A 20,774-nucleotide genomic window follows, 5' to 3' on the forward strand; every position below is an offset into this window, starting at 1 on the left:
GAAAATATAAACTAAAATTGGATTTATTCCATGCTATAAGCATACATCTAAAATAAAAACTTATAATATGCTGAATATGCTCTTAAGCACTAATATATACGTTAACCTTCGAAATATGCACTTATATGCACTATAAAACTTCAAATTCGAGCTATATTATTGTTGTTAGAAACCCTTACCAAGTTCAACAGAGATGCATATAACAAAACAAAACATGCATTTGCATAAAAATCCTATGTCTAAGTATAAGGTACTTCCTTGCTTTAACCTGTGACGTTCATATGCCATAATTCAGGCAAGAACAAATAATCAAAATAAAATATTTACTACACTTAGGTGGAGTGGTGTGTACGAAATACATTTTGTACCGTTAAAACCCAAAATAATCAGCCAATAGTCCCGTAATTGCCTTTATATTATTTCGAATCAGTATTTATTTATTTATTAACTTATTTGTTAACGAAATCATAGATACCAGTTATGCAGCAACTTTACAATAGAAATAACCGACAATGAAATTTAAAACGAAGTTTAGAAGACGGTTGATCAGAGCTTGTGTTTAAAGGTACTATTTAACATTTGCCTGCTGGAACTGACGGAAAACTAGATTGAAACCCGAGGTGTGTCTATTGCAAAGCAAGAACGCTATTCATCTATGTTGGAGGAGGAAAATATAATATTTTATGTCTAATGTAAATATAAAGAAATTTAGATGTCCATAGCCACTTTAACCTGAGATCCTTCCATCCCAAGGGCACCGTAACTTACCTACGTGATATATTTTACTCATGGAACGGAAGTATTGTCAGTATAGTTTGTAAGACGACACCACATCGCAGTTTTAGTGGGAAACACGAGCAGAAAACGAGGAACATTTTTAATAAGATTTAAAAGTAATAATAAAATTAAATTTCTAGTTTTATGTTCCACTCATATGCACGGAAACGACTGATTAGTGAAAATGAATTACTATGAAAGAAATAGTAGCCTCAAGCAAACTCACGGACAAGATGTCATCTTAAACAAAGTCTCACAGTCTGGGATTGAGCAGGGACCCCTTGCACCAAAGACGAGAGCTCTACCACTGAGCCATTGTCCCCCCCTCAAACCAACAATGGTGGTGTTTCAAATTACCTGGCGCATTCCATAGATAGGCACGGTCGGCGCCAGGTAGGCTGACTGTAAATATCATTGAACAAATTCTTAAGAGCCTTCAGCCCGGCGAAATTAAAATACCGCTAATTTTACAGTAATTATGTAATATCTTCAAATAGATAAAAGATAATCGAAATGTGGAACAACAGCGCCATAGACAATATTATTTTACATAAGAAACCGTTATCACGACTCACTTATCTGCTTTCGATTTCGAGCCATTTTGAAAATCGGCATTTATTTTCGCGTTTCTAAACAGCTGAAAACGGAAAGCCACTAGGCGACTTGTGATAACGGTACCTCACGCAAAATAATATTGCCTAGGGCGCTCTTGCTCCATATTTCAATTATCTTTTATCTATTTGAATATATCACATAATTACTGTAAAATTAGCGGTATTTTAATTTCGCCGGGATGAAGACTCTTAAGTTGTGCTATGCTTTTTCTTTAAAGCTTTTCCCAAGTTTTTCCCTTCCTTTCCTTTGAGAAAGACTAGGCAACGTCTTGAAATGTACGATCAATTTTTGGTAATGGAACTTTCAGCACGCGGATAACTTATATTTACATTTCTATCTACTTTAAGATTATCAATACATTTTACATATGCTTTTTTTCTTTTCCTTTAGGAAATTCCCTAACTTTTAGGTATATGATAACCTTCAACTTCTTTTTCTCTCTCTCTCTAGTACTTTTAAGTCATGGATTTGCACACAACCAAAATGTACTTACCTATTTAACAGTCAGAGGTGTCGGTCTGCGTGGATGCAGTTTGATATGTTCGTGATGAGGCTCCTTCAGGTGAACTTTGGTTTGGAGAGGAGGAAGTCCCTATGGACTGGTGAGGAACTCTATCCCATGCATTGCTAGACCATGCACTGCTCTGCTTATGGAAGAACGACATGCTGTTAGTACAAGACGAGTGATACTGCTCAGATAACATGCTCGACGTCACAACGTAAGGATTGGGACTAGGATTAGAGAAGCTACTATTGCTACTAGGACTAGTGATAGAATTAGCAGAAGAAGACGATGACGAATTCTGCATAGCACTAGCTCGATGCCGAGCTCTTAAAGCACATGCTTCGGCAAGGGAATAGGTACCGGGTTCAAAGACAGGAGGGTACTCTAAGCCAGGATAATCTGGAGGTGGAGGATTACCGCTGGGTGCTGGTATCCCATCATCCATTGGGAATGAGAAATCACAGCTACTAGCAAGAGGTGATGGGTTTGTAGGGGTAGGAGAGTAAATATTGTCTACAGCGAAAGGTGGTGGAGAAGAAGGAAGTAGAAGCGGGCTTCTTGGCTGCACCGGAGATGCTGGGGAGCGATACAATGGACTTCCTGGTGGACTGTATGAGAATGGTGGAAGAGCAAACCGTCTCTGCTTTCCAATCATTGACACTCCCATTGTTGGCTGTAAATATCAACAATACGCCATTGAACTGCAAATTCAACTACTAACTATCATGCAGTTTTAATTTGTGTGCAGTTAAAATTATCAGTGGTCATTCTTCACAAGTGGATATCAGATGTTTTCATTCATAACTTAACACGTCTTAATACCTAGATTTATATTTAAATTACGATACATGGGAAGCTTTCATCATTCAATACCTTTGTTTATCTTCAGTAACTACTCCTGTAAGAAATTCCACACAATTTGTCTAATGTTAGGTTATTTTGGCATATATCGGGTGTTCGAAAAACTGGCGCCCTCGGACCACAGAGCATTATTCTGCAAGTCAAGATAAAATGAAAAATATAAGTGCATACTTGCGGGTCCTCGTTTGGAGACGCGAATTGCACCATGTAGCAACGTAGTAGATAAAGAACCTCAGAAAAGATCTACCAAACCATCGAACAGTTACATCGATTCTTTCCAGATGACAGTTAAAGTTGATATTGACACTAGCATAATTTATTAGCGTAACAATCGGTGTAACTACTTGATGAATTCGAGGAGCAATGCTAATGGTTAAATTGCGACGTTGCCACATTGTGAAATTTCAATTCCCCATAGCGGCTGAAGGAGGCCCTGGTGGGTATATCACTATTTAGCATTTTCACTTCATTTTGACCTGAATATTAGCGTTCTCTTGTCCGTGGGTGCCATTTTTAGAATACCCTACACAGAGTAAGCAAAATAATAATAATAATACATCTCTAAACTTAACTAACTCAACTCCCTGGCTTGGCAACTCATAAAGAGTTGTAGTCTGCTACATAGTCAATATGAGGCATTTCGGGTAGTAAGGGCGAATTCATCGAAGGCTTCTTTTGGGGAAATGCAATTTACACTTCTTTCATAACGGCAAACTCAACAAAACGTCTCTCTACCAATTAATTATTATTATTGTTATGATTATTATCACTTTGGGTAAATAATAAGGGAAAAACTGACCTGATGCTGAGTTCGCCTTTACTACCTGGAATGCCTCATGAAGTATCTAATTACTATAGAGGGATAAGCAAACATCGACAAAGGAAAACTCTAAAAGCTGTATCCACACTTGGCGCAAGCGTATAGCGTCCACGGCGTTCAATCATGAGCGCAATATCAGAAAATAGAAAATATCGTGAGTTACAGCCAGGAATTCTCTGCTACTTTATGGATAATGTACTGAAAAGAGCTATTCTCTCTGAGGATGAGAAAGGCAGTCATTTGAAGGACACAAATTTTAACACCTAGTTTTTTCACATTTTTCAACAACATACTTCATGTCAGGAACAGGAATAATTGCATGAATTTCCACACAAAAAAGTTACGCATTATTCAAACCCATGCGTGTATTATGCGTCACCCTGTAGAACCATTTCATTCTTTTCAGCTTACTATGTACTTAGAAAAATGTGCCACTTGCATAGTTATCTTGAGTATTAAACAGACAAAAATATTAAAAGTACACACTTTTGATCACAATTTTGTCTATAGCTATATCATTAATATAACTCAGTCCGCTTCCTTCTGTGTATTTTCGAGAAACACGTGATCGTTAAGCAGCAGCATCTCTCCAGTATGAAAAGAAACAAAAATTCTAGAACCAGTTAGTTTAGTCTAAAAATTTAGATGTTGGAAATTTCTCAGTTCGAAGAAGATTCAATTTTAATCAGTGAATAAAACTTGAAAAATATCCAGTTACTACGTAGAAAATTAAATTTGGTAACTATAGTACATATTTTAATAAAAAGGATATTAAATCAGTGTGCAAAGTCCCAGAGGATGGGAAGTGATTTCTCCACTTAATATATATTTGGAATCAAATTATCCCACTAAAAAGTTACTGGAGATGAATAAAGTGACACTATTTAGGAAGTATGCAAATCAATAACAATAATCAATATATACGAAGGTTATTCAGAAAGTAATGCCCACTACTTGGCCAACAGTACTGCAAGCATTCTGACCTGTTTACATTAATGCGCTTACGTGTAAGCTATAGAATGTTACTTGTTCCACCTTCCTAGTTCTTTTCGTTCCAAAGTAATGGAGCAATCAATGACATTCAGTGGTGATGTCCGGTTGAAACAGCGAGCTGTCATTGAGTTTCTGACTGCGGAAAGTTGTACGCCCAGGAATATTCATCGCCGGCAACCAGTCGTGGATACGCCATTACGATCTGGAAACGAAGCGTCAGCTGATGGAGTACCACCACACGTCCTCTCCTCCGCCAAAAAAGTTTAAAGCTGTCCCATCTGCTAGCGAAGTGTTGTTGACATTCTGCCTCATCCTGCCTACAGTCCGGATCTTGCGCCCTGCGACTTTTGGCTCTTCCCTAAATTTAAGGTCACTTTAAGAGTCAATGCTATAGTGGTAGCGCGGAGATGGAAGCAACAGTTCCGTAATGGTGTCGCCAGCATCCACCACACTTCGCCATCGCCGATGGCTTTAAAAAATGTTTCGAATTGGCACAAGTATGTTGCCCGTAATGGAGACTATGGAGACTATTTGTAGCGAACATTGCAAGCTTTCCACTGATACTTGTATCGGTACTACCTGTCAAACATAAATAAAGGTATCACCTTGGAGGCATTACTATCTGAATCACCCTCGTAATTAAGGGGTGAATTTTGATGTGGGGAAAACAGAACACATCTAGAATTAACCATGATCTGGCAATTTGAAAACAAAATAGAGGCAAAAAGCGAAATGGTCATGTTGAATACTGGTATAGTTTGTACTGTTTATGAGTTTTGTTCTGGTATTGCATTCCAAGAGTTCTTTTTTTACACCCGTCTGCTCCCCAATCCCTTCAATCAACTTATGATTTCGCAACTTGAATTAAACTATAAAAATAAATTTGGGATTTATGTATGTAATTTGATTCGTTTTGCTAAAAGCAACTGAAAACAGAAACTAAATATAAGACAAAAATCTTACAACTGCTTTCCAAAGAACAGGTAAAACTACCAGTGAGTATATTTTGAACATTTCTTTATGTCTGGCACCAGAACGAAAATAAAAAGGTTGAAAACATACACCTAATTTTTGCATTAAGATATATTAAACATGGGACAGCTAAGAACGTTGTTAAACTTTAAAACACCTCCAGACTACCATGGCTTGAATACTTCCGGTTAATGGACTCATTTGTGTTGTTAATAATATGCAGTCAAATCATGGCAATCTGGAAATGTTATGTGAATTGATAGTACTGTCTTTTTTCTGAAAAAAAAAAAAAAGTGCCGGTTCTTATTATGAATACGTTACTACAGCAATTTCCACATTTTTAATCTGACATATCTTCATTTCTCTTTTCATTTGTGATATTAATGCACACAATGCTAATGCAGGTATTCGCAGAATATAGATTAAAAAAAAAAAAAACTAGAGAAATTGTAATTAAAAAGAAAATCTTCAAGGAAAGCTGCTGTACTAAGTACCGCTATGTATCACCAAAGAAAAACATTCACTGATAAGCATTTTAACATAATTTGCTTCTCTTTCGTGTATCTATTTAACATGTACCTTAATATAATTCCTACCTGTCTGTGTGTCTTGATACTGGACACACAATAATGTTCAAAATTTACTAAGTTATACTGGATTTTTGAAAACCTGTTCTGAGCTAAGATTTTATCTTATCCTACTTTAATATAAACTCTAATCTACAATCTAGTGACCTTCCTCTTAAATTAATTCTTCTAAGGAAAAACACCTTGCTGATAAACATGGGCACTCTTTCTTATATAAGTTTCACATGATAATTTCATTAACTAAAAATATTACACGCTGAAAGAAAAAAAAAAGTAAAGTTTTCCTTTATAATTACTTAAGAGCCTGACTTACCAAAAATAATACACAACTTACCATTTTCTTTTGCTCTTTTATTCATAAGTGAAAGAAGATAATGAAATGCAACTTACCACAATCATAGATAATGTTATTCTACAACAGAAAATATGAACCTGAAGGATTTTCAGTGTTGCCAGAATAACAACGCCTTTAAAATCTAAGTTAAGACAGCGACCAGAGGAACAATCTCAACTGCATTTGGTTACGTATCATGTTGTTTTGGTTTCTTGTAAACTACTTTTTAAATAACATTATTATTAAGTTGTAATAACTGTATGTTAAAACTATTTTGTTTACTACAAACTAGATACAATTATTATTTCAAAAGTAGTTCACAGGAAACCAAAACAACATGATACGTAACCAAATGCAGTTGAGTTCGTTCCTCTGCTCACTGCCTTAACTTAGATTTTAGGGTCGTTGTTTTTCTGGCAACACTGTAATTTCTAGGATGGCAACACTGAACATTTTTCAGGTTCATATTTTCTGTTGTAGAATAACATTATCTATGATTACGGTAAGTTGTACTTCATTATCTCCTTTCACTTATGAAAAACAAGCAAAAGAAAAACGGTCAATTTTGTATTATTTTTAATAAGGCAGTTTCTTAAACAACGTACAGAACACTTAAACCATGTTGCCAAAAGTTACCGGATACCCTTTCATATCAAGTAAACGATCCCAGAATGACGTCAGTACACCTCACCGACGCTATAAGTGAAGGCAGCAATGCTGGAGCATTAAACGCGTACTGTCTTTTACGGTGAGTCAAAGGAACGAGTTTAATCTATTCGGAAAGGGCTGAATGGAGGTGCCCATAAATTTGGACAAACAATCAGAGATATTTCTCAGCAGTTAAACGTGCTCCAGTGCACAGTTAGCGATGTCATAATCAAGTGGAAACGCCATGGAGCTACTGAACCGAAGTCTCGCTCCGGTAGGCCCAAGAAACTAAGTGATCGAGACCGGAGAATCCTGAAGCGTATTGTGCGAAATAATCAGAAGACATCTTTGCCAGAGGTTGGAGAGAACTTCCGTCTCAGCTCAGGTACACAGGTCAGTGACAGAACTGTCCACCGAGAGGCGATAGCATTTGGTTTTCATGGTCGTGCTGCCACCAGGAAGCCCCTAATTACACGTACCAATGAGCGGAGGCGTTTACAATGGTGCAAAAGAAACCGTAATTTGACTTTGAAGTTGTGAAAAAAATGTAATGTGGAGTCATGATTCATAATATATGCTCTGGCACTCTGATGGGCGTGTATGGACCTGGCGAACGGTATTTACAAGAGTGTATTGTGTCAACAGTGAAATTTGATGCTGGTATCAGGTTTGGGGCTATTTCTTCTGGTTTGGGTTGGGCCCGTTAGTTTGAATTGACAGGTTGATGACTTCTGGTAAGAATGAAGAAATTTTAGACAATAGATTGCTGCTGACACTACGGAAACAAGTTTGGGACAGACCTTTTTCTGTATTAACACAATAATGCTCCTATTCACACAGCACGCGCCATTGAATCGTGGCTTGACAATAGTCAGGTGGAAGTGCTTGCCTGGCAGGCGCAAACCCCCAACCTGAACACTATAGAATATCTTTGGGATGAATTGAAACGTCGGTTGCGTGCCAAATCCACTCGACCAACAACCAAACATACACTGTTTACCGTGCTACAGGAGGACTGGAGCACAATTCCGCCAACAGTGTACTAGAACTCAGTGGCTAGCCTACCTCGAAGAGTAAACACTGTAATTGAAGCAAACGGAGGCCCGACGTCCTATTAATCATACGTGTGGTGCCTTTCGAACCAACAGTACCGGGTATCCGGTGACTTTTGGCAACATAGTGTATTTACTATACCTACTTCCATGTTCTCTGAAGACATATATTATGAATAATCATGTGCAATATTTCAAAGCCTGACTGAGCTTCTTCAAGGAAAAATATTGAGATGAGTGAAAATCACAATTATCTACTACCTAAAGAAGCTCGATTAGGCTTTGAAAGTTGATTATTTATGATATCTGTCTTCATGAAACATAAGAGTGAGTGCTATGAACACTTTTCCAGTGTTTTTTTTTTTGGTATGTAATTGCTGAATTGTTGGTAATTGCTCCCACACGTAATAAATATACGTATTATCATAATAAATTCCTTGATATACATGTATACTCATGTCCAAAATTATGGTCGCATGTCTATAAATATGTTGTTGTAGGAATATAATTTGATAACGAATTCGCCCGGTATTTCTTATAATGTTAGTATGTGTATAATCGACAAAGAGATGTATGTGGCAAATTTCATGTCAAAAGAGCAGTAAATAAGAACAATAAGACGAAAATAAAATTTTCTTGTCCATTTAACAACATTTTGTTTTACTCATTATGATTTTCGTATTTATAATTCTTTTCCTATGAAAATTTATCACAAATATACATTTCCCGATTATACACATAATGTCAGTATTAAAAGTACCCTGCAAAATCATTATCAAATTATATTCTTACAAAAAGACAGTTATAGATATGCGACAATCATTTTGGACATGAGTGTACCTCCTTCCTTGTACTTTTTTTCTTTTTTAAATGTGTTTGTCTTTGATGATGGAACACGAATAGATTCGAAAATAAAATTTCCATAGAATGCACAGGAATTAACTTCCTACTGAAAATTACTTATAACTTTTTTAATACTTAACCAACTTTTATGAAACAAGAAGTATTTTATTCCTTACAATGGTAGAATTTATTAAATGATATCTCATTTATGTCACTGTAAGTAATCAGTGGCAGATCATGGCGTGACGAAGTGTGAAAGGATCTCGTGCCTCGATAGATGCGAAGACCATAAGAAATTGTCATTTAAAGCTAATGGACACAGATTCTGTAGCAGATACTAGGAGACGCAATCGCCCCTCAACATCAAGGAGAAAGGAAAATGTGCAAGTGGTTCAGGAAATGTTCACTCGAAGTCCCCAGAAATCACAAAGGCATCTCGCAGAAGTAGTTTAATCCAAACTGTTCTGAAGGAAGAGTTGAATTTTTGACCATGGAAACTTTACTGTCTGGAAATATCACTGGAAGAGTGTGATCATCGATTGGAAAATGGGAAGATGATGCTTGCTTGGTATGAAGACTGGTCCGATTTTTTCAGTAATATCCTTTGACAGACGCATCCGTGTTTGGTGTTAGAGGGAGAAAGATCACCCAAAACCAAAAACTCTTGATGAAATGAAGGAACAAATTAGTCAAAATTCTTGTAAATGTACCGCTGAATTATCTGCAGAAGTCTGTCGCAAACGTCCCCAATCGTTTACAAAAACTGATAGACAACGGTGGTGCTTATGTGGAATTTTAGTAATGCACAATTCTACCATTGTAAGGTATAAAATCCTTTGCTTGTAACTTTTTTTGAAACAACCAATTTTCAATAGGGACTTAATTCTCACCCACCCTGTAGATGCTGTGGAGCAAACGAAATAAAGAAATACAACATATGCAAATGAAAGTTCAAGTCCTTCGTTTGGAAACAATTTCGAAAAACCGGTAAAAGTCGTACTTAAAAGTTGTTTTAGTATGTAATGTTTCCACTTACCTTCAACTGCCTAACGGAATCCGGACTGCTATCACCGTGAATAGGAGCCGCCGTTCCTGGCGGTCTTACGCATCTTTCGGACACTAACGAAGCAGAAGATTGAGAATCAGACAGAACAGAACCACAATCAAATCGCTCTGTTTCCGAAATATTTGGTTGTTCCATATCATCATCTCTTAACGATCCCAATGATAATTTTCTGTTATCCTTCTTCTTATCCCTGAACAAGGCACGATGAAGCCTTGGTGATCCTAATAAGGTCTTTGGTGATTTTGGAGGCTCTAAAGTTCTATTATCGTCAAATGCCTCACATTTTTTATGTTTGGAAGGCACTGAATCGGGACTTTTGGACATTCCGAGTTTCCGTGATAATTTCGGAGAAAACAAGCGAAATTTGGTTTTCACGACAGCTTCGTTTTTGGCCTCGGCTAAGTTTTGCTGTGACTGATCTAAATGCATTTCAAAAGCTAACCTCATTCGGGAATCATCTTTGGATTTGTTTTGCAAAGGTGGTTGGTACAGTGCGGCATTTTTCAGTCGAATACATCCTTCAGTGATAGTGTTCTTTTGGGGCTTCTTGTCCTCACCTCTTCGCAAAGAATTAATCCAAAATTTTTCTGGGGAGCCACCTCTGTATTCAGGACGAGCGGGCACAACAGGAGCTGGTCGGCGGGTGCTGATCATTGTGATGTTCGAAATGTTCGATGCTGTGTTAGGACCACGCTTTGTAGTCGGTTGAAGGTTTGTTGGGGAAGGAAGGCCACTTGAGCTACCGCGTCTACTTGGAGGGTCACTACATCCACTTTCAATACTGGCGCGCCTATTCACGACCAGACGTGATGTACTCAAAGATTTCATTTTTTCACTACATAAAGTGTCACTGCTGCCATCAGAGAAACTCTTCACACTCCCTAGATGGTCAACTGGATAAGCAACTTTCATCCCATCCCCCTGTACTGGCATTGTTTTAGATTTACTCTTGACAACATCAAAATTGCCTTCAGCTACGTTCTTCGATGCTAGTAACGCTCTTTGGGGAACCTTCCGATTCCTTTCTCTAATTTTCGGTGCTTGATTATGCTTATTGTCACTGTCTAGTGAACCGGAACTTACGAACTGATTCTCAATATTTTCACTGGGTTTCGACATGCCATACAGAGTTTCTTTATCGGGCAAACACTCCGGTGGGATAGGCTTTGGTCCTGGTGCTTTTGGACACGAATCAACTCTACGATAACTGCGATATTGTGCCGTTGGAACCGGAACATTATTCTTGCTACCACTTAAAAAGCGCAAATATTTTCGGTCTAAACTGGCTCCTTCTTCATGAGAAGTATCTGGTTTTTTGGAGCTTCTTAGCTTCTTCAGGGATCCAAACTTCTTCTGGATGTCATATCTAGAATTTAAAAAAAAAATACACGAATTAGAACTAATTACGTAGTAGAAAAGTCATGTATTTTAAGACAAAATTACATACATACAACAAACTCAGAAAACGAAATGTTTTCATTTTGAATTAACACAAGTTCATGCAAGGAAGCAGGCAGTAGAAAAGAGGAGAGAAAGAGAGAGACCAAAAAAGTACAAAAAATGTCGATGAAACAGCTTAGATCAATTATTTATATTTAAAAAATATTAAATGAAACTTTACATTCATGGTTTTATAGTGACCTGGTAGTGTAATTTCAGTATGCCTGTAGGAGTAATAATCACAGATAGGCACTGTTCTTTCTTAATACTTTCTAACTGGTTGGTGTATACCGTATCCCCTTAAAACAATGTTCCTGCCAGATTAAACTATTCGCCTGCAAAATTGGTTACCTATTCCCCACAATCAATGAAGATTTAAGCCAGTGAATAAGGAATGTCAAAGTAGTTTCTCTGGCATCAACATCTACAACTCTTTTGTATTCTTATTCAAAACGACTATTCAGTAAGTCACATTTGAAAATTACTTGTGTTTGGTTATTTACTATACATTGTTTTATTATTTTTTATAATTTGATGCTTATTCATGACTTTTTCTTTAGTGCTTAAAATGTGTCTGTTTATTTGACTTTTATATCTTATGGTTGTTCTCTATAGGATAAGAGAGACGATGGAAACGAATTATGATAAAACGAATATTGAAATAATATAAACACACAACCATGTCCTTGACGAAACTTAAATCTGATGCTACAAAGTCTTGTGATCGCAAGCATTGCGCCACTAACCATTCAGCTAACAGAAATACCTACGTAATAATACCTTTAACGCAATAATTTTCGGTTTACTTAACGATTTTTTTTTGTTTCATTATGCTCCATTTATTGGCGAACACGCTTTAAAAACTAAATTGTACATAAAATCACAAAGCTTATTTTATTCTATTTCGAAATACCTATCTTCTAAAGAAATCAATTCTAATAAATATAACATTTTTATGTTTCCGAGTAGAAATATTTCAAATCTTTACTAAACAACAAAATATTTATATGTACACTCATTTCTTCAATGCAAGTGCTGAATGATTTGTATTGCTATCTTGCCCTATATTCCCGTGCTATTACTGAAACACAAAAACCGTTACATTTGCCTTTGTTTTCTGGTTATTTCATATAGGACTGCAAAATCCTGAAGCGGTCTATGAAAATTAATGACACTTCAAATACGATACCCATTATCATTATAATAACGTTTCGACTCTCGTGCATCGCGTAAGATGCAATAAACAAATTTTATTATGTGATATGAATCTACACAGGTACCACCAGGAGTTTCAGGTTTGAACTAATTCGTCACATCCGCAATGGTCTCGAGTTGTATTTGTTTAGTGCTCTTATATCCTCAAAAGATCGAACATTTATCCACAGAGAATCAAATTACGACGAAATGGAGTTTTATACTTTTTCTGTAATATATTTTCTTCACAGTCATCACAAGTAAAACATATTTTTATCAGCTTATGCAGAAATTTGCTTTATAAACTAGACAACAAAAGACTACTGAACAACTGTAAAAATGAACAACAACAAAAAGACACAAACAAATAAAATTAACAGTAAGCCAAAATAGGCCAGTAGCCAGTTCAAAATGGGCTTTTGAGTTTTTTCATGCCCGACCTACCAGTTAAATCAGTGTTTTCTCAGGGTCCCAACTTATTTGGTGAACACGAATTCCCTGACTTTCCCAGGTTTTTCACATCACGATTTCCAGATTTCCAGATTTAATATGCAATGTAAAGTATTTTTTTTTTCTTGATCATCAGGTTTCTCATTTACTATGCATGTACAGTCGGCGACAAAAGTTTTTTTCGGTTTGATGAAATTAGTTTCGTAAAATTACTTCAGAATGGAAGGACAATTTGAGTACAGTTTTCAGTAAATTAAAAGGAATGTAATTTTCTACACGTTCCAGCCATACTACAGTTATTCCCAAAATAAATTTTACCAAACGGAAAGAATTTTTGTCGCTGACTATACATGTATATAGTATAGGTGTAGGAAGAGAAGTTTTACAAAACATATTAGTTTACTTTATCAAATATCCTCTATCAAATAGGCAACGTAAAAAAAAGTAAGGAGGTAAGGCACAAAAAAGGTAAATATCCGTACTTAAAATTCTCTGGCTTTTCCAGGACTTTTTACGAGTAAACTCAATTCACTGACATTTCCAGGTTAGCGGGAACCCTGTACTCTCAACTCACGACTAGCTACCAGTCTACATACGTATAATAATGCACAGCACAACACACGCACACCATCTAGGAACACGTCATTGTACTTACAGAACTTGTAGCAGACCATACTTGTAGTCTATAGTTGCAACAATAAAAAGAAACCTTCAAGTTGGCACAAAAAAATCAAACGAATGTCTCATAATTTATGATATGGGTATAAAATAAAAATTACATCTATATCGTGTTAATGAGTTTAATACTCTTACCTTCTTATTGTACACACAGATTTCGACCACGTAGATTAAATATTCAAAGTAAAGGAACAGCTGTCTCCTACTTTTTGAAAAGTTTAAATGTGCTTTCTCTTTTTTTTTCTGTTTTTCTTCAAACATTGTGTATCAGGTACATATACATTTTTCAAACCTATCTATAAACTAAGTACTAAACATTACTTGTTGCGTAAATTTTTAAGATGTTATCTCTTCGAAAATGATTAGCAAACAATAAGATGTCCAGTCCACGTGGAAGAATAGTAAAAACTTATCATAAAATTTGAATGCTCTAAGTTCGATTTTGAAACTTATTTACACTAATATTATCAGTGTATTTAAATGAAAGAGACAATGGTTCAGTGGAAAATCGTTGATTTGTAGTTCGAAGAGTCCTTCTTGTGATTCTAAGCGATGTTAGCTCGTAGTAAACATTTTGTGTCCATTGATATCTTGCGGTTCTTCTACTTTCTATACTGATTGCTTCTTACTTTCTTCCCAGTTCCTTTCAACTACCTTTTTACCTTCTATCAATTCACTTCTTAGTTTTTCTCAACCTGCTCTCAGAGTACTTTCAACTTCCTTCTTACAAGTAAACCTTACGTTTGGGTGAATCGAGTTGCTGACTGAGACACATATGAGAAAGTAGTACTAAATGTGGTCAGTATTTCAGTGAAGTTTTAGGTGCGAAGCTCCAGAGGTTTAGGAGATACAGCTACCAGAACATCACATGGAAGTACAGAATAGTCTTCATACAGTTGGAGGTAAAAGCTCTGTAAGACCTCTTGTAACGACAAAAGGTTAATAACAAATATATGGGTACATATTAGGACCAGGGGGAAGTCATATAGTAAGGGTATACCTGACGGCGGCCATCTTGAAATCCGCCATTTCGAATTATGGTTAAGTTTTTAAAATAGGAATAGGGTCATGTGATACATGATTTAAGGCGCAAATTTAATCAGAAGAACAATGGTGACGTTAATTTTGATTTACGCGCAATTGGTAAACTGTTACAGCGAAATTAAATATTATTGCAGCATATGTATTAGTCCTTTATCCCACCTTGTAAATTTTGTGTTAATGATAATAATTAAATAAAAAGCAGGTGGATAAATATTAGGTCTATGGTAAGAGTTGCCTTGATGGCCGCCATGTTCAAATCCGCCATTTTGAATCAGACAAAAGTTTTAAACGAAACGCATAACAGTGATACCTTATTAATAGCAAATTTTACCATAACTCCAAGGGTATAACCATTTTTGCTCCTTCTCCAAGAGTGGAGTTCGTAGAAAAACAGATTGAAAAGTTGAACAACCACCCCGACTTGGACAAACACAGACGTGGACTTACGAAACCACGAATCATATCAGTGGAAATGTTAGTCATCATAACTCCACTTAATGGGTGGATACAAGTACCTATCTAACAATCAGGAAAAGAAATAGTAGCATTATTGTGATGTAGATATTACGAACACAAGAAAACATTACGTCTTCAAGTTTGCATTGACCTAAAGCGAACCCAAATTGATCACTATGCGGAAAACCTGTAAAATTGCCGTTGTGATATCTAGACTACCATCTCCAGATAATAAATAACAATATGCCTAACTTATAAATACGTCCTCATTATTAAATATAATTCATGATCAAAGGGCGCCCCTTTAATTTGTAGCAACGCTTGTATAGGATAAATGTAGGAAATAACTACTTGATATCACACCAGTCCCTCTATACGCAAATTCAACAATATACAAAGTATGAAAAATGTACAACTGTACCGAGAATTAAACCCGGGTCTCCCGCTTACCGTGCCGATGCGCTACCCACTATGTCATTCAATCCGCTCCCTGAATAGGCATAGATCGTATCACTCTTAAAGTCGATGCTTTCAGTCCTATAGAGGAAATAGTATAATATGAAACAGGTTACTCCCATCATTTTATATATATATAGTATATACCCTATTGTCATTATTGCCTATTCCTGCTTTGACAAACATTATGCCAAATTCCTACTTTATGGCGATACAACGGAATAGAAAAAGAAAATCTAAAACATAGTTTTCATCACTACATGGAGATGGCTTGTGTAAGACCGCAACCAACTGATAAAAACAATAGCGAAACAAGAGTACAGTTAGCAATTTATGAGGTTCGGGGCCACATGAGGGCACCAAATTATGTATGATTTAAGTTTTTTTATGTTTTTTTTTTTTTTTCGACAGAAGGAGGAGAGATTACAGCTAAACATAGAAACGCCACACTCAACCTTTGACCCAAGTAACAAAACGGCTAACTTTGTTAGCGGAGAAACGATTTAACAAAGTCCAACTCAAAACTCCTCCTGGCAGGGGCATAAGAACGGGAATCGTACTATACTGTCTGCTTTTTAATGCAGAGGTATAAAGTACACGTTTCATGATATAACTCCAAATACATACAAACAATTTATAAATAAACCACCTTTTAAATTTTATAAATGTTGTAAGGACATCATTAAATCATATATATATATATATATATATATATATACACACACATACATATATATATATATATATATATATATATATATATATATATATATATATATATATATATATATACTTTGGAGATTTTTGTAAGCCTATGCAAGACTATAGTCAGGGTCTCGAGTTCCTCCCAGGGGCGTCATTTAGGAGGGGGCAGGAGGGGGCAATTGCCCCCCCAAGAGTTTGAGGAACACATACACTTTAATCGATTGTCTACTATATACTAGTACAAAACGTTAAAATCATAAGCCGGCGGTGCTCTTGCCCCCTCAAGAGAGGTCTGAAATGACGCCCCTGTTTCCTCCTCCTCCTGTCCAAATCTAAGAGAGAATGTAGTAGTCTGTATTTATTAAACATCTTTTGGGATATGTCAAGGAAAGTGTTATTGTAACCTATTACCTTCCTTTATCGTCCCTATAACTCACTACCTGGCTACATCACTGAACTTGTTTCACCAAGTACTCCTTATGGAAATATGACAGCGGGCATTCTTCTCTTAAATATCTAGGTACAATATATGCTTCAAAAATGTACTTTTACAAACCTATAGTTTTCCTGAAATTTAACACTAGTTTTTAATTCAATCCGAACAGAATAAAAAAAAAAAATGTCCAGAAATCGACCAATATTTCCACACAATATCGAGATATTGAGTTTGAAATTTAAAAAAAAAAATCAAACTGAATACTCAAATTTAAGTCTGAACCTTGACTGTTATAACTTTAATACATACAATTTGATTTCCAAATACAGTATTTTAGAAAAATATTCAACCAAAATATTTTATTTAGAAAGTCTTTTTTTTAAAAAAAAAAAATATATATAACTCAACAATCAGCGAATCAGAAGTTTCTGAAAGATATTCAGGATTTAATTAATTATGAACAAGGGCAATAAATTAACATAGAAATGGAAAGAGTTAACCTACCACATTTGATTTTATATATGCATGCAACGATACAACTATCAAAACAAATATTTCTAAACTATTTACAAGAATAATATAAAACGCACCGAAAACCATACATACGAGAATGATTCAGAAAATAATGCCTCCAAGTCCACTAGTGGCCAATAGTACTGCAAACATTCTGAACATTTTACCATTAATGTACTGATGTTTAAGAAATAGAATGTCACTTGTTTCACTTTCCGTTTCAGAATAATGGAATAATGCACGGCATGCAGTGGTGACGTCCGGTTGAAACAGCGAGCTGTCAATGAATTTCTGACTGCGGGCATTCAGATGTCTAACCTGACACCCTAAAGCAACTGCGGGCTAGATCAAGGATCTAACCTTAAGGATCGCCTTAAGGGCCAACGCTACAAGTGTGACACGAAGGTGAAAGCGCAGTTCGGAAATGGTATCGCTAGCAGCCACCACAATTCTTCGCCGATTGCATGAAAAACCTTGTTTAGCGTTGACTCAAGTGTGTTGCCCGTAATGGGGACTATGATATCACCATTTGTGGCTAACATTGCAAACTCTCCAGTGATACCTGTATCGGTGCTATTTGCCAAACACACATAAAAGTATCACCTTGGAGGCATTACTTTCTGAATTACCCTCGTATAATACAACGATTAATACGTTTACTTACAAAACGCCCGTCATTTTGTTTAAATATTTAATTTCTCTTTCACTCTCCTACTTATTTTAATTTATTTATTTCCATTTGTTCTTTTGGAATAATAGTAATCGAAGAACGAACTCAGAATAAAGACAGTGGGCAATATGATATCTCAGTCAATTATCTAAAACGTTTACTCTCTTTTCTCTGCGTATTGATTTGAAAAGAACAAATATTCACTAGTTTGAACAGATCAAAAAGAGTGTCCACAGATTTTCTTCCTAGGGGAGCCAGATTAAATTAAAATATTATGTAATGCCTGCATTCAAACATTATACTCATACAGAGGGTGATTTAAAAAATCGGGAAATTTTGAAAATTAAAAAAATTCATGAAAATATTTTCTTAAAAAATATTTCTCTCATTTAATAGTAAAAATAGTGCCATTTTAGAATACATACAGTACTTTTTTTCTTTCTTTCTTTTTGATGACGCCTTGAAGGTGAGCTCTTCTATCTTTTGAAGCATTAATTTAAAAAACTATCGTTGCATAACATGATCATTGAGTTTCAGTTTCTGGATGATCTGCAATTTGTATGAGTGGCATTGCAAGTCGTGTACTAATAACCTTCGAATACTTGAACTATGCCATTGTAAAGATGTTGAGTAACGACGAATTGACTGATGTGGACTTCTTATGACAGCATCTCGAACAGCTTGGATATTGTCTGGTGTACGAACGGTTCGCGCACAGCCTGGAGGTATCTTTTTCATTGCCGAACCAGTTTGCTCGAAATTACGTATCCATGTTTTCATTGCATGTGCTGATGGAACACGATCGTGGCGTCCTAAATTAAAATGACGGCGGAATTCTCTACGTGCCCCCTCCACACTCTCATTGTTTTGTAAAACACTTTGATCACGAAAGCACGTTGCGTACCACTCCAAGCATTCATGATAACTAAATGGCAGGGTATTGTTGACAGGCTGGCGTACGTTATTCAGTGTTACCAAGCGGCCACTGTTGCCAACACAACTTTTAAAATTTCTCGTTTCTTTGAATCACCCTGTATCCTGTATATAGTAAAATTTATATCATTTCCTTTTGGTGAATTAGTTGTTGAAACAAACTGGCTGTCCTCTTAAATTTTCTACATAAATATACACCGTTTATATAACGTGATAAATTTATTTACAATTTAAAGAACTTAATTGTTTTTAATATTTTGCCCAGTTGCGTAATTACTTCTCATAATCCTACGGTTCATGTCAGCTTCAATATTTCTCCTAGTACATAGTGAAATTCGAAAGTATTAAATATTAGACACACACAAATATTCTATTACAGAGAAAGGTTACAATGAAGCCACACTCTTAAAACAGACAGTGGACAGATAATACAAGTGCACAAAGAACTTTTGTATCTAGCCAGAACACATCATCGTATACTCACAAAGAATTAACGTGTCATTGCCGCAATCAAATGTGGAAACAGAAAGTTAGCGATTAAAGGATCCTTACAGCTACAGTTTAAGACAGTGGTTCTCAATCTTTTTTCACTGACGACACACCTTACTAAACACCCATGACAGCGATACACTTGCTTGACTTTTTATTAATAATAATATAAATTATAGTAATGTAAAACTGTAAGTTCCTATGAACTACTAACTCTGTAGTTCAGAGCATTACTGCCACTGCTGGAGGCGTTGATTCGTACAGTACATCTCAAAATTGATGTTAATTAATTACTACACGATTTTTGAATTCTAAAATTTAGTGACACCCCGGTTGGGAACTACTGGTTTAAGATACAAAATAACATTTATCAGTATTAAATTTTCTCTATGAAAGTGGAACATTGTTGCTGTTCATAAACAACAGCTCATCGCAGAAAAACGTTGTTAAAGCGAATATTGCGCAGCAAATGACACTAAGAACAGTTATCATGCTCATTTTTCCTTTAATTGTTTATGCTGTTAAAAAAAAATTATTATATATATTTTGTTTCTTTCTTTTCCAATTAGCATATAACACTTTTTTACATTTAAATTTGTATTATGCCTTAATACTATTATCAGAATTTCGTTGGTTAAAACAGGATCTGCATCTGAAACCTCTTAACTAAAACTCAATTTCTGATTTATTTTGTTACTTTAGAGCTCTCCAAACGATAGACGGCATACACAGGAAAGCCAAATTATTCCTCCGACGAGTATAAATGCTCAACTCTAGTCAACAGATGGCAGCACGTATCCTCTATTTTACCAGTGTATTTCGTAATATGCAATAATATTCACAATTACTGAATCATCTTCAAGAGATGGATATTCGAATTTTGTTCAAAGACAAGTCGAAACAATAATTAGAGAATGATTCAGAATTAGAGAATGTGTGGGTTTTTTAAAAGGTCTCACTTTAAAGGTCTTACTAAGTGCAAATGAAATATACAGGGTGTCTCAAAAGTCCCCTGACATAGGGCAACTCTGTTATTATCAGAGTTACAACAAAATGCAGCAGGGGAAACCGTTTCTAAATATGAGATTTTCAATCTAAAGTGAAGGATTTTTTAAAAAAAATCGGACGAGCCGTGTGGGCTGTACACTCTTTATGCGTCCAATGTTAAATGAAAATACAACGTTGCTATTTACCTGGACCCACAACAGAAGTAAATGAATTTGCTGTCTTTTACGTT

The 20,774-nt window shown here is 35.8% G+C and overlaps 1 protein-coding gene across 5 annotated transcripts in view; it reads right to left on the reverse strand.

Annotated features, from left to right (window-relative positions):
• cnk (connector enhancer of ksr) overlaps positions 1-20,774 on the reverse strand; it is a 111,876-nt gene that overhangs the window by 15,852 nt on the left and 75,250 nt on the right. For 2 of the 5 annotated variants that reach the window (XM_081760343.1, XM_081760344.1), the window contains exons 14-15: positions 10,044-11,439; positions 1,886-2,570 (exon numbers count right to left, since the gene is read on the reverse strand). In XM_081760343.1, coding sequence (XP_081616469.1) covers positions 1,890-2,570; positions 10,044-11,439 — 2,077 coding nt within the window. In that variant the 3' untranslated portion in view covers positions 1,886-1,889. Of the gene's footprint in view, positions 1-1,885; positions 2,571-10,043; positions 11,440-20,774 lie in introns of those variants that run through there. The other 3 variants (XM_081760347.1, XM_081760346.1, XM_081760348.1) reach the window with 3 other exon arrangements.

The sequence above is a fragment of the Thermobia domestica genome, chromosome 5 (assembly GCF_964235325.1).
Source record: "Thermobia domestica chromosome 5, izTheDome1.hap1.1, whole genome shotgun sequence".
NCBI lineage: Eukaryota > Metazoa > Arthropoda > Insecta > Zygentoma > Lepismatidae > Thermobia > Thermobia domestica.